The 26,020-nt window shown below is 35.5% G+C and overlaps 2 protein-coding genes across 3 annotated transcripts; both read right to left on the bottom strand.

Annotated features, from left to right (window-relative positions):
* Window positions 1-9,981: 9,981 nt before the first annotated feature.
* LOC136800767 (platelet-activating factor acetylhydrolase-like) lies at window positions 9,982-20,705 on the bottom strand. 2 transcript variants are annotated; one of them, XM_067057425.1, is made up of 10 exons: window positions 20,559-20,705; window positions 19,829-19,999; window positions 19,085-19,289; window positions 17,591-17,717; window positions 16,751-16,867; window positions 15,147-15,238; window positions 14,035-14,192; window positions 12,618-12,642; window positions 12,050-12,219; window positions 9,982-10,867 (listed from the first exon to the last, which is right to left on the bottom strand). In XM_067057425.1, exons 1-10 carry the CDS (start codon window positions 20,668-20,670, stop codon window positions 10,686-10,688), a joined length of 1,359 nt encoding a protein of 452 aa, XP_066913526.1. In that variant the 5' UTR covers window positions 20,671-20,705; the 3' UTR covers window positions 9,982-10,685. The 2 variants fall into 2 exon arrangements, with proteins under 2 accessions (XP_066913526.1, XP_066913527.1); XM_067057426.1 differs by lacking the exon at window positions 12,618-12,642 and having other exon boundaries at window positions 10,778-10,867.
* A 1,309-nt stretch (window positions 20,706-22,014) lies between these two features.
* LOC136800768 (GATOR2 complex protein WDR24-like) lies at window positions 22,015-24,426 on the bottom strand. The gene has a single exon (XM_067057427.1). The coding sequence runs from the start codon at window positions 24,414-24,416 to the stop codon at window positions 22,092-22,094; it is 2,325 nt and encodes a 774-aa protein (XP_066913528.1). The 5' UTR covers window positions 24,417-24,426; the 3' UTR covers window positions 22,015-22,091.
* Between the last annotated feature and the right edge of the window lie 1,594 nt (window positions 24,427-26,020).

The raw sequence follows: 26,020 nt of genomic DNA on the forward strand, positions 1-26,020 counted from the left end.
CTACGTAAATGTATGGATGTAAAAGAGGACGGGACCAATCAATAAAATTGAAAAGCTTCAATACATCAATAACCGAAGAAACAAGCACACGCAAATCATTAACGGAAAAAAAAGAGATTTGGACGAATAAATTTTAACAGAAATCGCTCACCCCATAAAACCACGGAAAAGAAAGACACTTTCCGAATTAACAGAAGGAAAAATCCAAGCTCAAACTTTCTTTCTCCAGAGAAGGACTGCAAATTCAATATGCATCTGTTATCAGTTCTCGTTTTCTTGAAGACAATCATGCTTTCAGATGCCAGCTCTCCACCAGCAGCACCACCCAGGAACAGCATCGCAAGACTGAACGGTATGAGAATCGAATGGTCGGTTGCCCAGCAACAGATAATAACACCAACCAAAAAGCCGGCCGATAAAATGACGTCACCAAACGAGGAAAATACGGTGACGCACATCGAGAGAAAGATAGTACCTTTTTTCACGGCAACAGTTCAAATACCAGAAGAATGTCTAACGCTGATTTGTCAAAATAATTTCCGGACCATCGAAGTTTATCCGGGCGCGACCGGACTTTTTGAGTGTGATTTTTACAAAACGGGCGCCTGGGTAAATGGAAACAGATTCACCAAGGAGGACAATTTCATTATTTTCGCACAATCACCGAATAATTTCGAAATTAAGAACTTAGATGAGCCCGCATACAAATCATGCAGCCAAACTAAAAGTTTGTCGAAAGTATATTTCGTCGAGGATCCCCGGCCAACTATGGGACTGGACCCTCCAAAATTACGACTCGCAAGATGCAAGGAAAGTCGAGAAATCATGATGCTTGCGAAACCGAACATCCTTTCGGAGAATGAAAGAACAGATAATGTCTTTAGTTCCCATTTTTGGATCGGGCTTGATCAGATGGATATGATTGCGAACCCATTCACACACAAAGATATGATACTTGAATTTAAAAGAGGAAACCAAGGTGTTCAAGAAAGAGTAAGAGCTTCATTTCAACTCTCAGACAATTCAAAAACTCTCAAATTCACCACTATCCTTTCAGGTCGAACAGATATTCTACCGTTGGGTGTGAATCTCCATTTCGGTGGTTGTCCAAAGAAGACGAAATTTTGGTGGTATGAAGATTCGAAACTAAAGTGTGACGATATGAACTATGGCGATTGTCCACTCATAAAAATTGATGGAGTCACGTGTCTTAAGATAACTATTTTATTGTAAGCAACGAACAATAGCAATTGTCTGCTCATAAAAATTGATGGAGTCACGTGTCTTAAGATCACTATTTTATTGTAAACAACGAACTATGGTGATTGTCCACTCATAAAGATTGATCGAGTCACGTGTCTTAAGATCACTATTATATTGTAAAAGAGCTTCAATAGTATAATGAGGATATTAGAATTGGGAATCATTCTTATTTCAATCGAAGGGATTAATTGCTTCAAAGACCAATACTATAAAAGAACTTTCTAAAAGAAACAAATTCCAAGCTGATCCAACAGACACGTACTTTTTGGTGTTAATAATATTTTGATTGGAAATTATACACATTAAAGTAATAAGACAATTTTGGTGCTCGTGAGCTGCCAGGCGCAGTGGTGTGGTGGTCATCGCTCTTGACTCCCGTCTAGGAGACCCGAGTTCGATGCTCACTATATAGTACGGTGATTTACTTGGCAAGTGAGGGAATTGTGTACTGATACTAGAGTGTAGGTAGATGTTCCAAGGATTGTTACATATTCAGCCTTCAGCCTTCTGATGTACACCTTTCTCCCAGTGTCATTCGTGTGTGAAGGTATACGCCATGACTCGGCAGGTCACATCTGTAGGGTCAAAATACTTAGTAACGCAGTGTTTCCAACTCTCTCATTGATACGACCTAGTTCGATTCATCGGAGAGCCCCAACTGGCACACAACGTTGTTTCAAAGTTATACGGACGTTAAAATAAACATTAGATAAACGTTGAAACAACGTTGTGTGCTAGCTGGGGCATATCTCCTTATCATTGGCGATCAATCAAAATAGTATATAATTAGGCAAAATTTAATTCTATGTAGCATATGAAAGTTATGAATGATATAAGTTGTATATTAATGGTTACGATTTTAGCTTGTTCAAAGATCAACAAAAACATTTACTTCGTCGCTTTCTTACTTCAATCTTTTGTCTTTGTGTAAAGCATCTAAACATGTTGCAGCTCCGAACGAGTGACCCATCAATATTGTGTTACTCAAGTCTAAGCGGTCCTAAAAGAATTCAAAATGTGGTTGTCTATTTTTTGTTAATACAATTATCAACCCTTAGTGGCGCGGATGGCTTTTTAGGGCACTGGTAATGAATTTACAAGAAAAGTTTGTTCTCGGCACACTACGTACTTCGCTACAGTGCGGATGTAAACCACACTGAAATGACCGCCTTCCATCACGCATCACGCTCGCGAAAGAGCGCACGCACATTATTAACGCCTACATGTCATCTCCGGTACATTTTAGATTATTCATTGAAAACAGATTACAATATAGTCATTTTTCATGTCTCGATCATTCAATTCCGAATAAAAGACATTCAGGGAAAAAAAAGAGAAACACCTGGGTAATCTAGTTAAAAAAACCGAAAGTAAATGGTAGACAAAGTAATGAGCCAAGGCAAAACGAGATTAGCATACCACTATGAAGGAAACTGCCTCCGGCGGTCGAAAACCGCAATCGAAGTGCTGAAGGCTAATGATTAACAACCTTTTAAGAGCTTTGTTGTAGAAGAATTTGCCAAATTTTGTTTAAAATCTGAGAGAAACTCTACCATACCTTAACAGAGTACAATATGATTTCATTTTTTACAAATTGAAAGTTTTCAATAGCAATAAAGCTTACTTTGAAGGGAGAAAGGTCCGGTTTGATATCGAGTACATTTTCAATGGTGTTGGGTGATTCGTTGAGGTCTTGTAGTAAGTCCATCAATTTGCTGATTTCCTTGGAGCGTTTCAATAACTGGAAAAGAGAGAATGAAAATTAGAGATATTAAAGCTACAGTTGACACTCTCTTATTCGATGCGCTACTATTCATGATATGCACCACTGGAGAGTCTTCTGAGAACTTCTAAAATTTTCCACCCAATACGTCACTTAAACAATGAAAAAAAAGTGACGTATTGGGTGAAAAAAACAAAAACAGAAAAGTTGCATAATTTCGTGAAGTCATTGCAGTAATGCATATCATGAATTCGATATGTTCCATTATTCGATAATATAGAGGGTCACAGTCAACAAGAAACTCTCCTAACTGACGCTCTACTATCCGATAGGCTCCCTTATTCGATGAAATTGAAAGTCACCGTCAACAAGAAACTCTCCTAACCGACGCTCTACTATTCGAGGAATATCTAATCTGCCTTGAAAATTAAATTAGAGAGCGTCTACTGTAGTTAAATTTGGTTCTTCTCGTCGGAGGCTTCTTATCATTCTCTAGCAGTGAATTAAAGTCTTTGTAACAGATCTACGGGGATTCTAGTCGTCTTTGCTTCTTTCAAAAGGGTTGAAAGGAGTGTGATACGAACAAACAATGGAGTCTTGGTAAGTGACAATAACACCTTAGATAATTACGAAAATTGGTAAAAATTCCTGTTGAAAAGAGCTACAAGTGGGGGGCGTACGGGACTTCGTAATACCGATATACCGATCACTTTTTCTCTCAATTACCGATATACCGATAATTTTTTCGTTCAAATACCGATACCGATCAATTTTTCCCCATTTTTTAGGTACTCGTCCCCCGGAGGGGGTACTTAGGCAAAAATGGGTGCTTGGTATGTGTGGACGATAAAGGTCGGGTTTTTCATCATCCAAAATTCTCTATAAGAATTACCAAACTGTAGCGTGTTGGGTAGGTACAGGCTGGTAAGCAAAAGTAGAATTTTGGCTTTTAAGGTGCCCCCTTGTAGGCTTATTCTGGCGCCCCTTTTGGTCGCATTGGTATACCGAAATTTGAACTTAAAATTTCGGTCATTTTAGAAACATTTAGGAAATGCGAGAGAAGCGAGCAAGAAAAATTTGCGACTTTGTTCATCGAGATGGATTGAGTAAAGCCTAGCAGGGGCGTAGCCACGAGTTTTCGTTTCGGGGGGGGGGGGGCGAGATTGGAAAAATGTTGACCTTTTTTAGGGGAAATTTTCAGAGAAAGTTTTTTCAGAGTAAATTTTTGCTCTAAGCAAGCTCAAAGTTAGCGAGAATAAGGTCACAAAAAGTGTAGAAAGCATAAAATTTCATGTCGCAGAGAGTTTGCTTTGTAAATTTTGGTCTAAGAAATATCAAACAGCTTAAAGGAGGCCTTAAAAAGGTCAAAGGTAGCCAGAAAAAGGTCACAAAAACTACAAACCCCTTCACATTCTGTTGGGAAAACTTTGACCTTTTTGGTCCTTCACATTCTGTTGGGAAAACTTTGACCTTTTTGGTCAATTATTTTTTTTTTGGTTGGGGGCGATCAATTACAGTTTAGGGTAATTTCAAGATTCTGGCGTTCAAAAAAGCTCAACTTGGGGAGGCGTGGCCCCCTGTTAAAACGCCAATGGATCGAAAATGGGAGCTTATCAAAGAGTAGAACTTCAATTTAGAGAGCGTCAACTGTATTCACGGCTGAAAAATGGTCATTCACGTGTCAAGCAGACCCCTGGCTGAGCCTCTTGACTTATCAAAATTGCAGCAATGATTTTTCAAATCGGCGCCCCTGAGTGTTCCTTAATTTGTACTAATTTACGTATGAGGGAGGGATTATTTAGTAGATCAGCGCTCAGAACATATCGTTCATATATCCGAATAGTAAAGGAGGCTTTGGCCAAATAGAAAAATTTTTGAAAGTCAACCAAATAACATAAACTCTAAAAAAGCCATGAATTTGATATTTATCAAGAAGATATCGAAGAAGCTAGTGCGAGCGAAGCGAGCAAAAAAAATTAAATTTTTTGTTTTAAATTTTGTGTTCGCCAAATACACTCTTCTCGAGAAAGCATTGCTGGCCTTGTTCGCAAGCAGAATAATTATTCAACATTCAATTTACGTAGACGTAAATGCATTCCCAAAAGGAAGTTATCAGTTTTAAAACAAAAGCACGCACATTTACAAAAGATAATTACATGTCAAATGACGTTGAGTTACTTAGGCAACAATATTTGAAAACGAGGCCTGCAATGCTTATTTATGCATCTCGAGAAGAGTGTATTGGTAGATTGTGAAAGAACTTTATTGCGAGCGAAGCGAGCGAAAAAATTTGCAAGATTTTAAAATTAATCTCACCAAATTTGGTCTTGGGGCGCAATGGCTCATGATCTTTGATACCGATGGTTGACCGAAAATACCGAAATACCGACATAAAAATGGGTCTTTTACCGATACCGAGATGATTTTGAAATACCGAGTACCGATCATTTTTTTCCTGTAATACCGATTTACCGATCTAAAAAAAGGCCAATACCGATGTACCGATATCCCGTACGCCCCCCCCCTATAAAGGCTGTGGTAGGAGCGAATGGGAGGGCTTTGAAGCTAGAAAATAATATCTTACATCTGAAAAAAAATCAAACAAAAACAATAGGAATCTGGGCAAAATTTACACTTTTGGATTTTTTGTTGTTGAATATCTCACCTGCATGTTGCGTAGTAAAAACTTGATCTCGTCCCCATCGTCCGTAATGTCAGTGTAGAAATACGGAACTTCCGTATGTGTTCCGTCCGAATCGATGAAAAATGAAGAACATGACGACCCGTCTCTGAAATTCAATGTGAAATAAAAATACACGTTTTTTTTTTTTATTAGAACACGTAAAATTTCGCTGAGCCTGGATGTGCTTATTTTTTATAGCAATTTTCAGCCTAAAATGTTCTTAAATGCGTTCTTAATTTTTCAGACTACTCTAAATCGACAATATGATACAAAATAAAGAGCACTTAAATTTGGCAAAATTTGGACAATATTTGACTCTCGACTTTTGAAGATCAAACCCTAAATTCGGTCAAAACTGTTTAAAAAGAGGAAAAAATTGTAGTTTCTTTCATTTTTTTCCAAACTGAGGCTGGGCATGTTCTTAAGATGTTCTTAATTTTTCGACGAATTTCAGCCTATATGTTCTTATAAACTAGGTTCTAATAAAAAACAAGCTAGATGCTGAATGGACCTACCTGATGATGAAAGTTAGATAGCAATGCGAGGAGAAAAAAATCAGTCAGAAAATATATCGTTTAGCGAAAATGCATAACGCAATAAATTCATCATTGATTGTTGATGGGGGGAGAGGGAAGGGTTGTAGGGAAAAATTAATAGAAAGTTCTGGTCGCAAAAATCAGTTTTATTGACAATTGAATCATGCTTGATGGTGAGCATTGTTATCAATAATGTTTTTGTGTGAAGAACATAGAAATACAAGGAAAACATATAATGAAAATCTGCAAAGACGGCGACCGGAAAAAATTTTTTCTCAAAAATCGAACTCGGCCATGTTTTGAGCATTGCAAATACGCATCTTTCTGCAAAAAATCAGAAAAAGCTAAAGATGAAAATTCGAGAAAATGTAAAAAAAAACGGTTTTCCGGCATATTTCTGGCATTTTCGGCCGGGAAAAAATATTTTTCGAAAATCGGGCTCCGTCACATTTTAGGTGTTGTCATTTTGCATCAGTGTGCAAAATTTCATGAAAAAATATACAGCTCGAGAAATTCAAGAAATACCGTTTTTCCGGCGAAAATAGGCTGTTCCGGCGATTTTTAGAAAGTTCCGGCTTCAAAAATCACTTTTATTGACAATTAAACCATGCTTGATGGTGGGCATTGCTATCAATAATGTTTTTTGTGTGAAAAAAAACAACGAAAATATAAGGAAAAAGTCCGATGAAAATCTGCAAAAACGGCGATTTCCGGGATATTTCCGGCATTTTCAGCCGGAATAGAATTTTTCTCAAAAATCGGACTAGGCCATGTTTTAGACATTGTTAATACGCATCTTTGTGCAAAAAATCAGAAAAAACTAATGATGAAATCTCGAGAAAATGCCAAAAAACCGGTTTTTCCGGCATATTTCCGGCATTTTCGGCCGGAAAAGTACGTTAATTGAAAATCAGGCTCTGTCATATTTTAGGTATTGCCATTTTGCATCAGTGTGCAAAATTTCATGAAAAAATATAAAGTTACAGCTCGAGAAATTCAAGAAATACCTTTTTTTTTTTTCCGGCGAAAATAGGCTGTTCCGGCGATTTTTTTTTAGAAAGTTCCGGCTTTCAAAAATCACTTTTATTGACAATTAAACCATGCTTGGTGGTGGGCATTGCTACAAATAATGTTTTTGTGTGAAAAAACAACGAAATATAAGGAAAAAGTCCAATGAAAATCTGCAAAAACGGCGATTTCCGGGATATTTCCGGCATTTTCAGCCGGAATAGAATTTTTCTCAAAAATCGGACTAATCCATGTTTTAGGCATTGCTAATACGCATCTTTGTGCAAAAAATCAGAAAAAACTAATGATGAAATCTCGAGAAAATGCCAAAAAACCGGTTTTTCCGGCATATTTCCGGCATTTTCGGCCGGAAATTAATTTTTTTCGAAAATCGGGCTCCGTCACATTTTGGGCATTACCATTTTGCATCTTTGTGCCAAAAATTAGGAAAAACTAATGAGCCAATCCCGAGAAAAGCTAGTAACGAACGGACGAACGGACGAACAGAGGTTAATTTATAGGACCAACAGCCCACCGGGGTAGGTCCAAAAAAACGTGTATTCGAGTTCACGAACTTTTTACGAATCGTATCGAAAGACATTGTTTCCTTGTAAAAACCATCCGAAATCCTATGAATGTGGACAGTTTGAAATTTTATGCTTTTCGTATCAAAAAGTTTTACTCCGAAAGCTAAGTTCCCACTAGTGCTATTTTTGAAAATAAGATGTACGCCATTATCATTGTTGCAACAAGTAAATCTGAACGGAAAATTAAAATTGTCATTCAAAAAATTTAAGAAATTTTGTGCTTCAATAGCTTAAAATTGAGAAAGAAATTTAAGTGAAAATATCAACTGGATTAAAAAATTGCAACACTGCATGAGGCCCCCCCCCCAGCGGCACCCCTAATCACGCCATCACGCAAAAAAATTTTCTCCATCACGCATCGCGAAAATCGCTAAAATTTGTCATCACGCAAAAAATAGCGAAAATTAGCCCAAATCACGCATCACGCCTCAAATTTTTGCCCTATCACGCATCACGCCAAAATCTTAATCACGCCATCTCGCCAAAAAAAATCTCTAATCACGCCAGCACGCAAGAAAAAAGTCTCAATCACGCCATCACGCAAACCGCTGGGGGGCCTCCTGCATTATCCTGTCTATTAAGTGAGAAAGTCAGAGAGCTTAAACTTTTTGTTCCAAAACTCCTTCAAACAGTGTGAACGTCTGATTTCATGGCTTTAAATTGAGACGGAAAACCTAAGTGAAAATCTCAATTGGACGGCTTTCCGTTTATAGACAGAAAGTTGCGACAAAGTTCAACCTTTAATTGAATCAGTGTCCCTCAACCCACCTATGTTCAATCGAAGCGACCACAAAACCACGTGACGCTAACTCCGTACAAAATGACGAGTAAAACGTCCGACACGCCGACAACCCGTGACTGAATATGACGACGGGAAGTTTGTCGCTTTGTTTGATGGCGTCATCTAAGGCGTGTTCTTTCAATGATTGGGCGTCGATAAGTGGCGCGTTCAGAAAGGCGTGTTGTGTAACGCCCTCTAAAATATTTGAAGAATGGATTTTCAGTAATAACAGAGACATGAGAGCAAGCTTCAAGTGTTGAAAATGTATTCTTTCTGAAAGAACACGTGACTCATCAGTTGCTTAGAACAAAATACATTCGGCATAAATAAACATTTTGCTTTGATTATGAACAACTAATAAGTTATAAATATTTGATACAGTAGTGTCTTCATAATTCGAATCTCTATAACTCAAATGTCTCCTTAACTAGAACATGGTTCAGGCAAAAGTCGAAATTTCCTTAACTCGAACAAATTTGCGCTCCCCGTGAGTGTTCGAGATATAGAGACTCCACTGTACATCAGAAATAGAGTCTCATTATTTCTTTTCTGAACAACTGTATTTTTCTCCTTACAAACTTACTTTGATAATATTTGACGACAAAACTGAACCAAGATGTCCTCAGATTATTGACTGACAGCCCATTACAATACCAAGAGGTATGCAGGTTAGGAATCCAGGATGCTCTTTCATAATTAGTCACATCCAGGTCAGTATTAGCGGGATAGTAGAGAGTCATGTATGATCCGAGATCTGTATATTGAGCACAAAGCCAACTCGGTTGAAAATCTACAGGTAAACTTTTAGCTTTTGTCATGACGTCACAGCAGCCAACTGGGAATGGACCAGTTGGTTTCGGAATGGTGGCCGCCATCTTAAAATTTTCAGTTTTGTTTTCGTTTTTATTATTTTCTTTTTTTTTTACATTCTAAAATAGAAATAAAGGTTATGAAGGTACGTATGGATTGGATTGGAGATGGAAAATGAATCCTGAAGACTTTAACATCTTTTGGAAATTTTTACATTTCAATTTGAATTCGATCAGCTTTCTCAACCTGATAATAACAAAATACGAGTTGACTAAGAGACAGATTACAGCGTGAACTAGATCGCTACAAATGACTCCCTTCATATTATTGGCTATACTAACTGATAGCACCAGATAATACAATTTTTCGACCGTAGCCGCCAATTGCAGCGCAGGCATTAAGTAGCACGCTCTGACCGCACGACTACTGTCGAAAAGTTGTATTTCTCTGGTGTTCATCAATAACATAAATAAAGCCTGGGATACACGGGACAAGTTTGGATAACTACGTCAGTAGGGCAGGGAGGTAGTTTTGTGGTTCGTGCGCTAACCCAAGATTGCAATTGTCAGATAGATTACAAATATTGCAAATCAGTAGCCAGGAAAAATCATTTGAATATATTCTAGGACTTTATGCGTACATATAATATATAGTCTAGCGCTATAATAAAATCAATAATATGAACATTAAAATTACAAATCATTAAATTTTCAGCCCGTCTTAAAAATTTCAACTATCATAACTATGAATAACTCTATAAAATCTTCAGCAATTAAGTGCCAACATAAGAACAGAAATTTTGAAGCAACCTTAGAAAACTTAACTATCATAAAAGAATCAATAAATAGAAAAATATGACTGTAATAATTAATACAATTTGGCAATTCTCTATTATATACAAAATAATGCTTGGAATATAAAAAATTCATTATATAAAATTACAAGTCCATAAGTGTGGCAAAGAGAATGTCGGGGTGAAAGAATGGAGAGAACTTGCCTTATCAATGATTTCAACTCTCAAAAATATCTTTCCAATTCTTTGAGGTTTGGAGAAGGGTTATCGGGATGGCGATACTTAAAGCACGAAAGCCAATTAAAAAAAAAATCTACATTCCAGAAAACTCTAGCGATCCAGAAAATTTTAGTCACCATAGGTACATTTCAACAGAGAAGTAATCAAAAGTGAGAAAAAGTTCTAAGTAACCTTGCTTACCATAGAAGGTGGTTTCCACCAGGCACTGTACAGTATTTCAACCTGGTTTCCATCAACCCCTCTCTCTTACATCTAACCCAATCATAACTCCTCTTTCTTCATCATCTCCTCTTTACCGGTTTCCACTACTTGTTCTTTAGATGGGATGGTTTCTTCGTCTTCAATTACTTCTTCAGTTTTCTCCTTGTTGTTGAACACGCGCATGCCCAGAAAGAAATTGTCAGGAAGTAGGTAGTCATCCGTTAACAACGGCATCGGGTAAGCTGTGGTGAAGAAATAGAGAATGAAGTCGAGTGAAAAGTTTTGAAAATCCCTTCCATGCGCATGTCGGCATACCCATTTATTGAGAGATTTTACTTCATTTTCACTCAAGTGAACACATATCACTTATATTTCTGATAATTTTCTGACAATCAAGCTAAATGTGCTGTCACTCATATCCGCATATGCCGGCATGTAGCAAATATGTTGACGCTTCATTTTTCGCGAGGCTAAGAGGCAGAACTTTTAAAAAAGAATCCGGCGACCGGCAATTAAAGGGTTAAGAATTAAAGAAAACGGGACTTCTCAAAAGTGTGTACAGTGGAACCTCTAATTAGCGGACACCATCGGGGAAAGGGGTTAGTGTCCGCTAATTAGAAGTGTCCGCCTTTTAGAAACTTTTGATCTCGGAGCTCCAATTTTTAAATTAGGCCATCCCAGGGTGTCGAAAATACAAAATTGGGGTCTAAAGTATTATCTGCAGACACTAGGCCATAGAAGAGCTCGAGTGACTGGCAAGAGGTTAAATCGAGGTGGTGAGTACGGACTTGAAGTACCAGTGATTTATGATTTCTTTGGCCCACCTAAATTCGTTAAATGGGTCAAGGGAAAACTGAAAATTTGTAGAAATAATTTGAATAATAAGACTAATAAGTGCTCGAAATAAAAATATCTAAACATTTTTTTTTCAATTTTGGACGTCTGTGACCCGTTTGATATTCAATGTCCGCTAATTGGAGAGCTAAAATAGGGGTTTTGGCCAATTCATGCGCAAAAAATTGTCCGCTAATCAGAGGGTCCGCTAATTGAGTGTCCGCCTTTTAGAAACTTTTTTATGATGATTTGACTAGGAAACGGCCGGGGAAAATGAAATTGTCCGCTAATCAGAGGTGTCCGCCTTTTAGAGTGTCCGTTAATTGGAGGTTTTACTGTATTTTGATGTACCGTATGACTTCGAATAAATTCAAAGAATGTAATAAACGACCGGAGCGTTTATTTGAAGTAAAAATTTGAATTTTGAAGTAGCGTTTAGTTGGGGTTCGACAAATATTAGGCAAATACTTAGGCACCTTACACCAGTGTCCTGGTTATGTAAATTTGATATTGATAAATAACGAAAATAAAATTGTAATTTCATTTCTATATCAGTAATCGAGTTAACTCAAAATAAACTCAATTCTTACTTTTCTGTTTCAAATACTTTCCAAAATAATCCAATATAATTTGGCGTTGTAAGATAATTCCTTGTTGATAGTCATGGTCTTGTGGGATACCACCGGTGAATTTACCGATAGCACGTAAAAACCATGGCATGAAGCCTGGTCCATCGCACTGGTCCCAATGCACTGCATTCCTGGGGTAAAAGGGTGTAAAATTTAATAATTTTTCTAGGCGAAATTGTCTTCTAAATGATTGAATTTCAAATATTAAAAGCATGATGAGCCAATATCAGGGCCCACGCCACCGGGGGGCCAGGGGCCATGCCCCCCCCTTCTTTTTTTCCTTAGACTCTATATTCATGGTCCCCCACTTTCTATTTCATGGCGTGGGCCCTGAATATGTACATTGCATTCGAAGACATTGTCTTGGGTGACATAGAGTGCAGACTTGCCTCTCAAAGCAGAATTGACAATAAGAGTTCTCCAAATTGGTGTTGGCGGGGCGTGAGGGTGGCAAAAGGGTGTTAAAAATGCTGTGCAATCAAAGCAGAAACGTGAAACGAGGGCGTTGGAAGAATTGCTAATGACTCACTTTAAAGTTATGACTTCACCATAATCTATAAAATGAAAAAGAAAAGAATTATTACAGGTTGTTGCAAAGGTTGCGTGCCCAAAATTTAAAAGTGTAAAAGTGGTAGAAATATTTTGTTGGTAGAGCTCAGTTATATTAGTAACATATAATGGTACGATCAAAAGAACCTTTAGGTAGTCAGCAATATAGCCGACTAGTTCAGACTGAGTAGAAAATAAACAACAAAAATAGGAAGAGACAAGTGTAGTCAAACTATGTTATAATATTTCATCCTTATATACAAACTGATGTTATCCTGTAATAATTATCGTATTATCATATAACACCCATTACTGTATTATACCGGGTGCGCCACAAAAAAGTTTCTCTCTTTGAAACTAATTTTCTCGGAATCTAAAAATGTTAAAAGAAACATTCTTATTTCATTGGAAAGAAGAAAGATAGACTTAAATTTAGATGGGTCATTTATTAAATTCGATTCATTAGATCAAAAGTTATGTCCAATTGAATAAAAATGTTACTTTCAGAAAGTGCTCGAAAACGTTAAAAATCGACCTATCAAATTTTTACTTTAAATTTGGCAATCGCAATAGCCTTTACATGATTAAGAACATTTTTCATTAACTAAACACATAAATTTTGAAACTGAAGCGTCGAAAGGGTTCAAAATCTTCATCAAAATTAATTTGATTTAGTTTTACCGAAATTTTCCTCAGATTTTTGGTTCTAGACTGGATAAAGTCTATGTACGGCTGAATCTACCTCGAAACCCATATTTGATGTATTTTTATGAATTCTACCAGATCTTTTGGCCTTTTTCGACGGATTTTCTTCCTTTCATTGAAATTCAACCTTCCTTTAAATAACAAAAGGTCATTTAAACAGCTAATTATCATTTTTAATGACTGAAACAAAAATACTGATACATCATGAGATTATGCTTCTGAATAATTTGATAGGTCGATTTTTAACATTTTTGAGCACTTTCCAAAAGTAACTTTTTTATTCAATTGAGCATAACTTTTGATCTAATGAATCGAATTCAATAAATGACCCATCAAAATTTAAGTTTATTTTTCTTCTTTCCAATAAAATAGGAATGGTTCTTTTAAAATTTTTAGATTTCGAGAAAATTACTTTTAAAGAGAGAAACTTTTTTGTGGCGCACCCGGTACCTATACAGATTGGGCTATTGCATAAAAAGTCAGTACCACTTATGTTGAGGAGGTGCGACGTCCAAGGTGGTCAGGAAAATAAAACATCTAGGCGGGGGGTTAGTTTTTGGCTGGCCCAAAGAGAGAGAAAAAAAATCCAGGGAGTGGTCACCTTTCCCAAAAAAAGACCTCCTCAACATTTAGATACAAACGAGATACAAATTTATTCTGGAATAGCCCATTATAAACGAGTCTAGTCTAACCTTTAGGTAGCCCATCCAGAAACCTTTGACATCGTTGGATGTTCTTATTCCAGTTGAATCTCTCAGTGAAGATAGTGAATGTTGGTTTCTTGAGACCACTTTCGTAAAATTCATCTTCTGTCAGTGGTAAAAACCAAGGATCCAACACTATGGCACACCTAGATGGAAAGTTTGTTGAAATGTCTATTGATTTCCCTTTAAAAGATTTCAACATTTGCTTTGACAAATAGAAATGTTGAAATCTTTTAAAGGGACATAAAAGTACTGACGGAATTTGTAAAAATACCGTATGCAGCGGGAGATACAAAATCAAAACAAATGTCACATGTCTAAATGAAAAATAAAAACAAATATGGCTGATTTTGATTGTTTCAATTGTTTTGGACAAGTAATTTTAATTGTTTTCTTTCATGACACGTGGTTCGCACAACATTCACATTTTACTACTTTTATGTCCCTTTAAAACCTATCAAATTCATGGCAAAGAAACCATCTGTAATAGGTATAACATTCAATAGGTATAATATTCAAGGATTAACGTTTCAAGGGAATTGGGTTCGAGTTTACAAAGGTCGAATGACGTCAGAAATCGGTATCTGTGAGTGAGTCAATGCAAAGTTTTCAGGCATATGATGTCATTCAACTCTGATCAGCTCGAGACCAATCTCCTTTAGTCTATTGTAATAGAAAATGAGGTCAGGGGTAAAAAAGAAAAAAAAGGAAAGTTTGTTGAAATTGTTAAACATTTACTAGTTTCCTAAGTGTTAGAATGTTAAGTGTTCCAAATGAAATACGGTTGCCCGATGATTAAGGAATCTCTAAAAGAATTTGATTTGGGTTTGAATTGAATTTTGGGTACCCTAATTCACTCGAGAAAAAAAAAGGGAAACTCGGAGAAACTTTCAACATATACCCACAGCCCCAACCAGACAGCTAGGTACCCACCGAAGAACAGGTAACATCGTTATATTTCCTGAATTCAGCCCCCTTTCACAATATTGACCTAAATGCCCTTTAAAAATCTTGGGTTGCCGTGTCAAGTAATGCTTTTTTTAACATGTTTTCAAGGAAATGCGTTTATAATTAATCAGAATCGAAAATAAGATAAGTACTTGAAGCGATCATCTTTATTGATAGAGTTCAACGTTGTTGCACCACCGAAAGAATGACCAATGATCAATGGTTCCTCAACGTCCAAACGGCCCTAGAAAAGTAAGAAAATGTGTTGTTTTATTTATACGACTCTGAAGAGAAAGAAAATGATCCTGGAAAAAGACATAACATAGAAACAACTTTTATTCTTTGCCACAGAAAGTGATGTGAGTTTCAACTCATGGATTTGAATACAGCAGAGTCTCCATAACTCGAACCCGCACGGGGAACGCGAATTTGTTCGAGTTAAGGAAATTTCAAGTTATGGAGAAAGGTTTAAAAGGCATTGTCAATTGAAGAGACGAGAAAAATTGTTCGAGTTAAGGAGACATTCGAGTTAAAGAGGTTCGCGAGTTGAAGAGACTCTACTGTATTTCGATGAGAACATGAACATTGTGGTTTAACTCACCAAATATTTGTTTACTGAACACATTGAATTAATCTTTAGTGAGTTTAACCATTGCATTCTGTTTTCAATGAGAACATGAACGTTGTGGTTTAACCCACTAAAATATTTGTTTTCTGAACACATTGAATTAATCTTTAGTGAGTTTAACCATTGCATTCTGTTTTCAATGACAACATGAACGTTGTGGTTTAACCCACTAAAATATTTGTTTTCTGAACACATTGAATTAATCTTTAGTGAGTTTAACCATTGCATTCTGTTTTCAATGAGAACATGAACGTTGTGGTTTAACTCACTAAAATATTTGTTTACTGAACACATTGAATTAATCTTTAGTGAGTTAGACCATTTCCGATGACATATCGTGGAAAAGAATACGACCTTGGATTCATTATTAAGCCAATACAACTTTAGTCTACACAATAGACAGCTCCAGGCTTTTAGGCCTTACTCGAAGAGTAGGAGTTTTACGCTCGAAACGAAGGAAGATATGACGTAGCCTAACACAACTTGATAACAAGGGTTTTTTAACAGAATTTGAGATATTTAAAAAATACTAAACCAACTTCCAAATTTTATGGACTTCAAAAATATATGAAATGCATGACTCCGCCCCCCACTTATTTGGGGGGGGGGGGTGTAAATCTAAAATCGGCCTAAAAGTAGGTGGGAGCTGTCTCATTTTTTAACTCAGGGGGGACCTAAAAAAGTGGGGGTACCTGAAGGGCTGCACTAAAGTTCTGGGGGCTAATTACAATAATTAAGAAATTGTAATACTAGACAATAACCTTCTATTATGGAAAAAGTTAGGCCTCTTGGCACATTTCAGAGGGCAATTAAGAACTAAAGGGTGCATATGTTTTCTCAATCAGAACCTTCTTATATGTTTTTAAAAATATAATAAGTCAATAGCAAGACATAGTCGAATGATTTTTAAAAATATATATCATTTTAGATTTCTTTTAAGAAATATTAAAAAATATATATCATATTGAAATCGAAATAATTTGATGCCGAATTATTTTTCTTTACTTTTCTTCTGCCTGGTCATATCCTGTTTCGTTAAGAATATTTAAAGCTGCTTTAAAAAATGCCAATTGAAATAAATATAACGAATTTGATATTATAAAATATTATAAATATGGAAAAACAAACCTTTAATGTTTTCAGATCAAACGTTGATGGAAAAAGGTTTTCAATAATTTCTGGCTCTTTATTTACAACGTGTAACAAGTCTAGCAGCTTACTGACTTCCTCAGCTCGTCTGTTGACCTGAAAAATATTTGGTTGGAATTCATGTTATGCACCATTGCAATGTCTTCTGACATTACATCATGAACCCAATAGTTAATTGGTTGTAAGTGACGTAAAATCAGTCAATACGTCACTTTTAACCAATCAGTTGTCGGGTCCGTGGAAGACATTGCAATGGTGCATATCATGAATTATGTATCTTTTATCAGTCGATCATTTCTGTTAATTTCTTCGCACCAGAAGGTGTGACGACCGAATGGTCTAAGGCGTCAGCGGAACAAACCAAGGGTGGACCCAGTGAAAACATTAAACGAAAGACTCTCAAGTCCTGGACTTCTAGGTCATTCCTGTAAATAATTGATTTGATCGTTACCCCGGCTCTCTCATTATAACACTTACAAATGTACACGCTTTTTTATAAGACCATCCAAAAATTTTGAAGCCTTCGGATGTTCTTAACTTTTTGAAATTTAAGCCTAAAAATGTTCTGAACATGTTCTTATTTTCACCATTTTGTGAGTATTTTTGTGCAATTTCCTAAAAAATCGGGTGTTTTAGAGTCCACAAAGCCTTAAAATGTTCTTGACTTGTTCTTAACATTTTGGCCATCGAAGCCTTAAGTTTTTATGTAGTTTGTTCTTATAAAAAAACGTGTAAATCACCAAAATCACCAGTATTTTTTTCATAAACCGCGGCGAATAAAACTTGAAATCACCTCATAAGATAGACCATTCATCATACCTGTTTATTTCTCATTTGGATAATTTCTTCATCAGCGTTTTCAGTTGTCGGATGGTCCATATAAGGTAAAGAAGTTGCTTTGTTTGTCTCAGGGTCCATGAAGTATGTAGGTAGGGCTGAGCCGTCTCTGAATGAGAAAAATAATCATTTTACAGGATTGAAATATTGGGATTAGATGCTCATTTGAGACCAAAAAACTTCAAGACAAGACCGAAATGATTTACAGTTGAAGCTCTCTAACTCGATTTTTTCAACTGTATTTTGTCTCTGAACTGTACGGATTTACCATCTACAGACAAAAAGCTTCAATAAAGAATTTTATATGTTAAAAAATGGATAAACCATACTCGTTTGAAGAGCAGGTTCCACAACAACTTGTGACCGCCAAAATTCGAAACGTTGTAAAAGAAGACATAACAAAGCAAAGCAGATTGAAATAGTTTCGTCCCACTATTTTCTCAGAACAAAACTTCTCCTTTTTCTTGCAATTTTGGCACCTACTGTCGGCACCGAAAACTACGTACACCGGGACGATGCGATGCCATAAAACGACATAAACTACAATTTATGGTCACAAAATCAAGTCGTCGAAGTGAAAGTTACAGAAAACAGATTTGAAATTGTTGTCTGTTGTGATTTGCTGATTAATATAAAGTTGTAATCAATTTATAATTAACGATCAAGTTATAATGATTAGTCAGCAAATTTCTTAATGCACCGTAATATGCGATGGTGAAAACTAAATCAGTTCATGTCTAAAATGAATATGATAATCGAAACCTTTTATCGAAAAAAATGAAAGGGGTATTCATACTTCCGAACTAAAAGCCTCAGTTTTCCGAAATACAACTAATGCATATAGACAATTTACAATCTCTTAGAAAATTGAACCAAAGTACTCACAGTGAAATAAGAACATGTTCAGAACAATTTAAGGTTTAAAACTCGAAAAGTTAATTTTTTTTTCAATTTTCGACGTCTGTGACCCGTTTGATATTCAATGTCCGCTAATTGGAGAGCTAAAATAGGGGTTTTGGCTATTTCGTGCGAAAAAATTTGTCCGCTAATCAGAGGGTCCACTAATTGAGTGTCCGCCTTTTAGAAACTTTTTTATGAGGATTTGACTAGGAAACGGCTGGGGAAAATGAAATTGTCCGCTAATCAGAGGTGTCCGCCTTTTAGAGTGTCCGTTAATTAGAGGTTTTACTGTATTTAATTTATATTTCCAAACTAAAAGCTTCAGTTTTCCAAAATGCAACTAATGCACACGTTTTTTATATAAAACAAACTATATAAGAACATAAGATCAAATTAAGAATATTTTAAAGCTTCACGAACTCTAAAACACCCAATCTCTTAGGAAATTGAACCAAAGTACTCACAGTGAAATTAAGAACATGTTCAAAAAACAATTTAAGGGTTAAAACTCGAAAAGTTAAGAACATCAAGAGCCTTCAAAAATGTTGGATGTTCTTATAAAAAGCGTGTACGAACCTGTGTTCAACGGAGGCCACAACATAACCATGTGAAGCTAAATCACTGCAAAAAGTCGAATAAATATGACGGAACCCGATCAAACCATGACTAAAAACAACCAAAGGAAATTTCTTGTTGGTTTCATCATCAAGTCCAAGTGTTTTGTCGTATTTGCTTTGAGGTATGAGTGGTGCGTCAATGAAGCTGTGCTGTAATGCTCCCCCTGTAATAACAAAAGTTAAGTTGAGAATCACCCTTAAGTATGAGAGTTAAAAAATGTTTGCCTTCAAACAGTGGTCAAAGAAAGGATTTTCGTCTGAGACGGAAATAAATTTTACACAGCAACTTAGCACAATATTCTTGAAATTTTGGTGATTTATGCAGAATTTTGAGATGGAAAGCCTTATTATATGCTTCACCGAGATGGAAATCCGTTTAAGACGAAAGAACTTTTAACATTCTTCAAAATAGGGGTTTGATAACAGTGAGTTACAATGCTTCATGATGGTGATTGATGGAAATATGAAGAGCTATTGGTGGTTAAATTATATTTGCTAAAAAAGACTCTATGTGTCAAATTATCTAGATAAGTTTTTGCATCGTTGAATGATTGGGCCCAATTAGACTATAATTTCAATGTAGACATTAATGTTATCTACCTGACTATGCTGCAGCTGAAAAACTGCTGTAAAGGAAGTTTATAGAAACAAAACACTTGCTGTGAATGGAATTTAAAAAGAGAGAATTTTACAACCGACTTACTCAGAGCAAAACTTGCCAGTCCAGATAACCACTTGAGTTTAAAGATTGAAAACATAGAGGAAGCGTACAAAGAAGTCTGTTCATCAGGTAATATTTTGGCTTCTTTGTAATGTTTTGATGACTCATCTTCTGTTGGGTAATATATCCTGGCAAACATCCCAAAATCAACACCTGAAATGAAAGTTGCAATGAATATTTGGAGTAGAAAATCTCTTAAATATGGATGAAATAAAAAATTCAGGGGGAACTGATTATTTTATTTATATTTTCACCACGAAAACCTTACCATGATTAGAAATGTCATTCATAGTAAAATACTCTGACCTTGCCAGAAAAAAGAGCCCATGTAAAAGCATAATCATTATAAAAATCCCCCGTCTGGTAATGTATCATTTCTTTCAGCTATATTGTCAAATTTACATTTGTTGTAAAAATGAGGCAGGCTGCGATCACGATTTTTTTACCACACTTACGAATCTAGCCTCTTGTTCGTAATCAAAAACTATACAAATCCATTTACGTACAAAAGCTCTAATTGTTAACAATAGAAAAAAACAAAAGCCTTCCAGACCAGGGTTTTCTTTAATGACTATGGTAAAATAATAGGTAAGAATTTAAATTGAATCATCACTATTGTTACATCACAAGCGATTTGAAGTACGAGAGACTGGAGTAGAGACTGAAATTCTTGCTTCTGAGGAACAGAAGGAATCTACAACAAGCAATTTACCTTTTTCTAGTACAGATGAAGGACATGTCAGATTTGTTGGCATTTGAACAACTTTGGTCATGATATCTGCACATCCTACGACAAATGGTCCTGAAGGCTTTGGTAACCCCATGTTGAATTTAAAATATTTGTTTTTGGTGTTTTCAATCTAATGAAAAAATAAACAGATAAAAATGTAAATTATCAATTTATATAAAAAATCAGGTAAAACAGAAACTAACTTCATGTTTGTTGACTATTATAGATAAAAACTCAATACCACAGAATATATGGTCTAGTTAAAAATTTCAACAGTTGAAATCTTTGAAAAGTCCAATAACATTGGGCTTTTCCAGAAATAGTGTGTTGAGAATATTGGGTATCCAGGGGTTAACAATTTTTGTTCAAAAGAGAATATCCAGGGGGTTAAATAGCTACAAGGGAGCAGATATCCAGACGGTAAAGTGTCTCTTCAAGTAAAAAATACGATATCCAGGGGGTTGAGCATATCTTTAAGAGTGGATATCCAGAGGTCTTTTTACTAATAAAGTAGGATATCCAGGGGGTTCAATACTTCGAAAAATAAACATCTTCAACAGTGGGGGTAAAATTTTTTTCTGGAAAAGCCCATTATAAGATAGAGAGCCAAATACCAATTGTTTTAATTAGAAAATCAACTAAAAAGAAATCTAGCTTTAAGCTAAAAATACAAAATTGTTGAATAATTTGCTTTTCTATGTACAAAAATTAGAAATTATGTTAAAGATTATTTTAATACGAATCTTTCAATTCAATGGGCAAGTTTTTTAAAATGCACAGAAGTATTGAGGAATGTCGGAGAAATATAAACCAATTAAAAACATTTGGTCTAGAGTCTAGAAGTCGTGACCACAAGGGACCTATTGCTATATGTTTTCTTTATCATTCTGTCCTGATGAAACAATTAGGTCCTCCTATATTTCACCTTAAGTCATTTAAATTCTCTGTGAAAGATCTTGTATTTTTGGTTGGACAAAATTTTGCGAACATTATTTCTTTTTCCCGCAAAATTCCTGATTTAGAATTTTTGGCAATGACTAAATTTCATGAAAAAAAAAATTTAATCTACTTTAAGTTTTCTAATTTAGTTCTTTTCAGCTAAATTAAATTGTTAGAGAGATCGAGAGAGAATTGATGGTCAAACTATCCTGAAGAGATACTTTTAATGATGTTTTAAATAAAATATAAATTTGTAAAAAATATCTAAAGACTACTTTTTATCATAAAAAATCAATATCCCTAAAAAATGAATAATTCTTCATGAAACAACTGAATTGAAAGCAATTATCAACGAATCGTGAAAATTCAAAATAAAACAAAGACATTGCAAAATGTAAGTAATAGGATAGAGGCAAAAATAGAGGTGTTTTTTTTTTCAAATTTCATTTCATCACTTTTTTTAAAACATTCCAAATTCAATGATGAAATTTAAATCCTACAAGACAGAAGACTATCTTAAATGAAAATTTGAATGAATATAATAATAATATAATATCAAAATCGAAAGAAGAATTCTCAAGAATATTCACATTTGTGACCGCAACCTGTTGGACAGTGTGTATTTAGTTTATACCACTCTTTCATATGAATCAAATGTCCACCATGCCCACATCCTTGACACCAAACAAACAATCCTTTGACAGGAATTTGACATACCGCACATGTTTGCGTAATTTTTTCACATTTCTTACAATAACAACCAGGCTTATCAATTGCAATTGGTTTGTTACACATTTGACATTGCATATGAATGGTAGTCATGTTATGATTTAGAGTGTTAATTGGTTCTGGAGCAAAATTAATGACTTCGGTAGCTATGTTGAATAATTGAAATTGATACAAAATATCGAGATATCCACTATACCAATCCTCTTGCTCATCTTTAGGAATTAAATCTCTCACTTTATGTTGTAAAACTAACATTGTGGTCACGCTCATTTGAATATCACCTTTCTCTGCATAAAAATAAAGCATTTCTTTGACCGTCTCTTTGAATTCCCAATCAGGAATAACAAGTGTTGGCATCCCGTTAAAATGTTGTCGGCGATATTGTTGTTCTGCTACCTCCTGCAATTCTGCTTGACTATCCTGATGTTGTTGCAGTGATTTTCCTGAATCAAGTGGTTCTCGTACTTGAATACCCTCATGGGGTAGAAAATCTAACTCATCGCCTTCAGTTTCTGGGTCACGTGAAAATAGCTCATTAGTGTAACCGTCATCTCCATCATCATCAAAGACCGCTAAACTCATATCTGGGCCGATCCCTAAATCACCTCTTCCTTGACCCAAACTATTTGGTGTATCAATACTCAAAATATCTTCATCAGAAAAAGAATTATTTTCTTCTTCGATTACAGAGCTTCCGCGGTGGCCCATCATCATCTCTGGTGTTTCTAGCTTCCGGTTTTTCTCAGAAGCAAAACTCATGACAGAGTTCTGTGACATTGGACTTGGAAGTGGGATATTAGGATTAGAACTGTCATAATTTTTGAAAAGCTGCATTAAGATTGACCATGTTAATGCTTTCTCTGACAAACCATACTTTATTGAAACATCAGCGTTATGCTGGCATAATTCTCCTATTGGCTTCCCATGAAATTTGTACTCTTTTGCTAAATTCTGTATTAAAGACTCATCAGGGATCTTTGATAGATCAGTCTCAAGGCTAAGACTATAAAGCGTTAGAGTACTTTTTTCCGGTTTGAATTCTAAAGGTTGGCTTACAATTGGAGGTGGGCTCTTTATGCTGCTGTTTGATTTCATGTTGACAAAGCGCTTTGTTTTGTCTGTTAAAGCATGACCAACAGTACCATTAGGAGCAAAGCCTAGTGCAACTGGGTTTGCATCTTCAGCTGGACGTTTTGCGTTCACAATAGCGTGGTTATATAAAAGTTTATCTTTAGAGCATGATATGATAACATCTGGATCTTTTTGCCAAACAAAGTCTGTGGTAACATCAGTGTGTTCCTCGAAAGTTGCAAATGGAACATAAGGACGACCAATATCCCAAATAGTCACATTATTGTCCAAAATTAATGCACAACTAGCAATGTGATTTTTATAGTTTGGGCGCCATTTTACACAAGCAACAGGAGCAATAGTTTGGATTATGTTGACAGGGTGAGTTTTCAGCTGTTGGGTGTTCCAAATTTTAATGGAGGTATCTCTTCCTCCAGTTGCAAGTAAGAAACGATCCTCTGGATGCCAGTTTAATGTAAAAACAGGTCCTCGATGAGCTGTGAATTGGTTATAGTGATGTTCTGGTTTCCGCATATCCCATAATTGTACATTTCCACTTTCACAAGCAGCACAAAAAATCCCTTTATCAGTTGGATGAAACTGAATATCTGCGATCCCATCTGATTTCCCTCTGAATGTTTCGACAAGTTTTTTTTGACGAATATCAAGCAAATGCATGTTTCCATCTTGGGAGCAGCTCATCAACAGAGCTGGATCAGTTGGATGAAAACAAAGTTTATTGACAAATCTATAATGGTGATGGAAGACATGGTCTTGTTTAGATTCATTTCCAACTTTATTCAAATCCCATAACAAAACAACACCATTCCCTGCAGAAGATGCTACATAATTATCTTCAATAGGATGCCATTGAACATCTGTCAGCGCGTAATTTAGCTTTTTTGGTCCAACAATAAGATTGATTTTCTCAGCGAAACCTTTCTCTTCCACTGCAAAAACTTTCAGTAAATTACGTCCACCAACTGCACATAATGTGCCCTCCTTGTTGGTACAGACACCATTAGGTCGCCCTGGTAACACCAATTTGAATGAGTTTGCAGGCTGAACTGGAAAAGTAATTTTTTCTTGAACACGAGCCATTCTTCATACCTGAAAAGAGTAAGATGATAACTTAACTTTATTGTTGCTTTTTCATTTAAAAGTAAGTTAAAAGTTAACAAAATTTTATCAATTTAGCAAAGCTTTTTGGTACAACCATCATCAGTGGTGCTAGATCTTACTAAATGAATAACAAATCTAAAATGTTACACCTGACACTGATGATGGTTATACGGAAAAGCTTTTTCTAAATAAATATAATTTAGTTGACTTTCTTTTACTTTAATTTATCATTGCGGTTATCACAGTCTACCAAAGTCTGAGATCCCTGGAAAAGCAAATCGAATTGATCAAAAAAAATTTAGTCTAGAAGCTTTAGGTTTTAACCTTGAAAAATTTGGCAAAGAGCATAATCTTAAATTTTAGAACCACCAGAAAACACATGCATGTGATGTAAAAAGTTTTTTGATGGTATCATTTGTCAGTACAAATCCCTGCAAACAAGATTTTCCAAACATTTTTGAAATAAATCTTTAACTGTTTCATCTGAAGAATGGAAATAAAATTGGAAAATCTGGGAATTATTTTTTCAAAAATTGAAAAATCTAGGAAATTTTAAAATGACTGAAAAAGAAAAAGATATAAAAAAAATTTGGATAGATAAGTTAAAGAAAAAAGACTTATGCTTAGAAAAAAACAAAAGTGACGCTTCTGTCTTTAGAATTTATATTAGAAGCTTTCTAGGTGGGATCAACTTGTATGATAAAATGACTGAAAAAACTACTTTTGGCTAATCAGGATGTCATGAATAATAAAAAACTCCAGCTCATCAAAACAATAATAAGGAAAAGAAATAGTGCAAACTTATCATAATAATGTACTTATGTGTTATTGTTTTTTAATGCTTATTTGCTGTTCAACCTCCAATTGAATTCCTTCGTAAAATGGTCGATTTTTTAAATACATGACATTGACACAACACAATCCAACAATGATTAGAGTTTTTAATTATTCAACATAACATCCTGACTACAATCAGCACCAAACTATATTGGCAATTTTGGGTATTTTAACGTTTTTCAGAATTTAAAGGTTGAAGCAATAATTTTCAGTATTTCCACTTTGCTTCATCTGATTTTCAATTTGGGAAGGGTTGTGTAAGGGAAGTGGCTCCCAGGCTATATCTCAGCCTTATTGGAACATTTTTTGAGCTTTTAGATCCTGAGATCCTGAGAACCTAAGGTCCTAAGTCTTAAAATGTACTGTAACAGATTTTCGCGGATGACACCAAAATCCGCGAAATCTGCGAAATTTAATCCCCGCGAAAGTTTATCCCATTAAAGTACCTATGGGAAGAAATTTTCGCGAGAAGAAATTTTTGCAGAATTTAATTTCGCAAATCAGAGTTTCAAAATGGCAAATTTCACGGAATTTAATTTTGCAAATGAGCTTATTTCAAAAGTTTCATGGAATATAATTTTGTGATTGAGAAATTTCAAAAGAATTCTGAACCTGATGAAACAGCAGTTGTAGGTTCGTTTATACACCATACCATTACGTTGCCTCTACCAAAGAGCAAAGAGAATCGCAAAAGGAAACAAAAAGAGACAGAGTGTACTGCAACAAAGCCGTCAGAAGTACTTAAA

The sequence above is a fragment of the Clytia hemisphaerica genome, unplaced genomic scaffold (genome assembly GCF_902728285.1).
Source record: "Clytia hemisphaerica strain Z4C2 unplaced genomic scaffold, Clytia hemisphaerica genome assembly, whole genome shotgun sequence".
Taxonomy (NCBI): Eukaryota; Metazoa; Cnidaria; class Hydrozoa; order Leptothecata; family Clytiidae; genus Clytia; species Clytia hemisphaerica.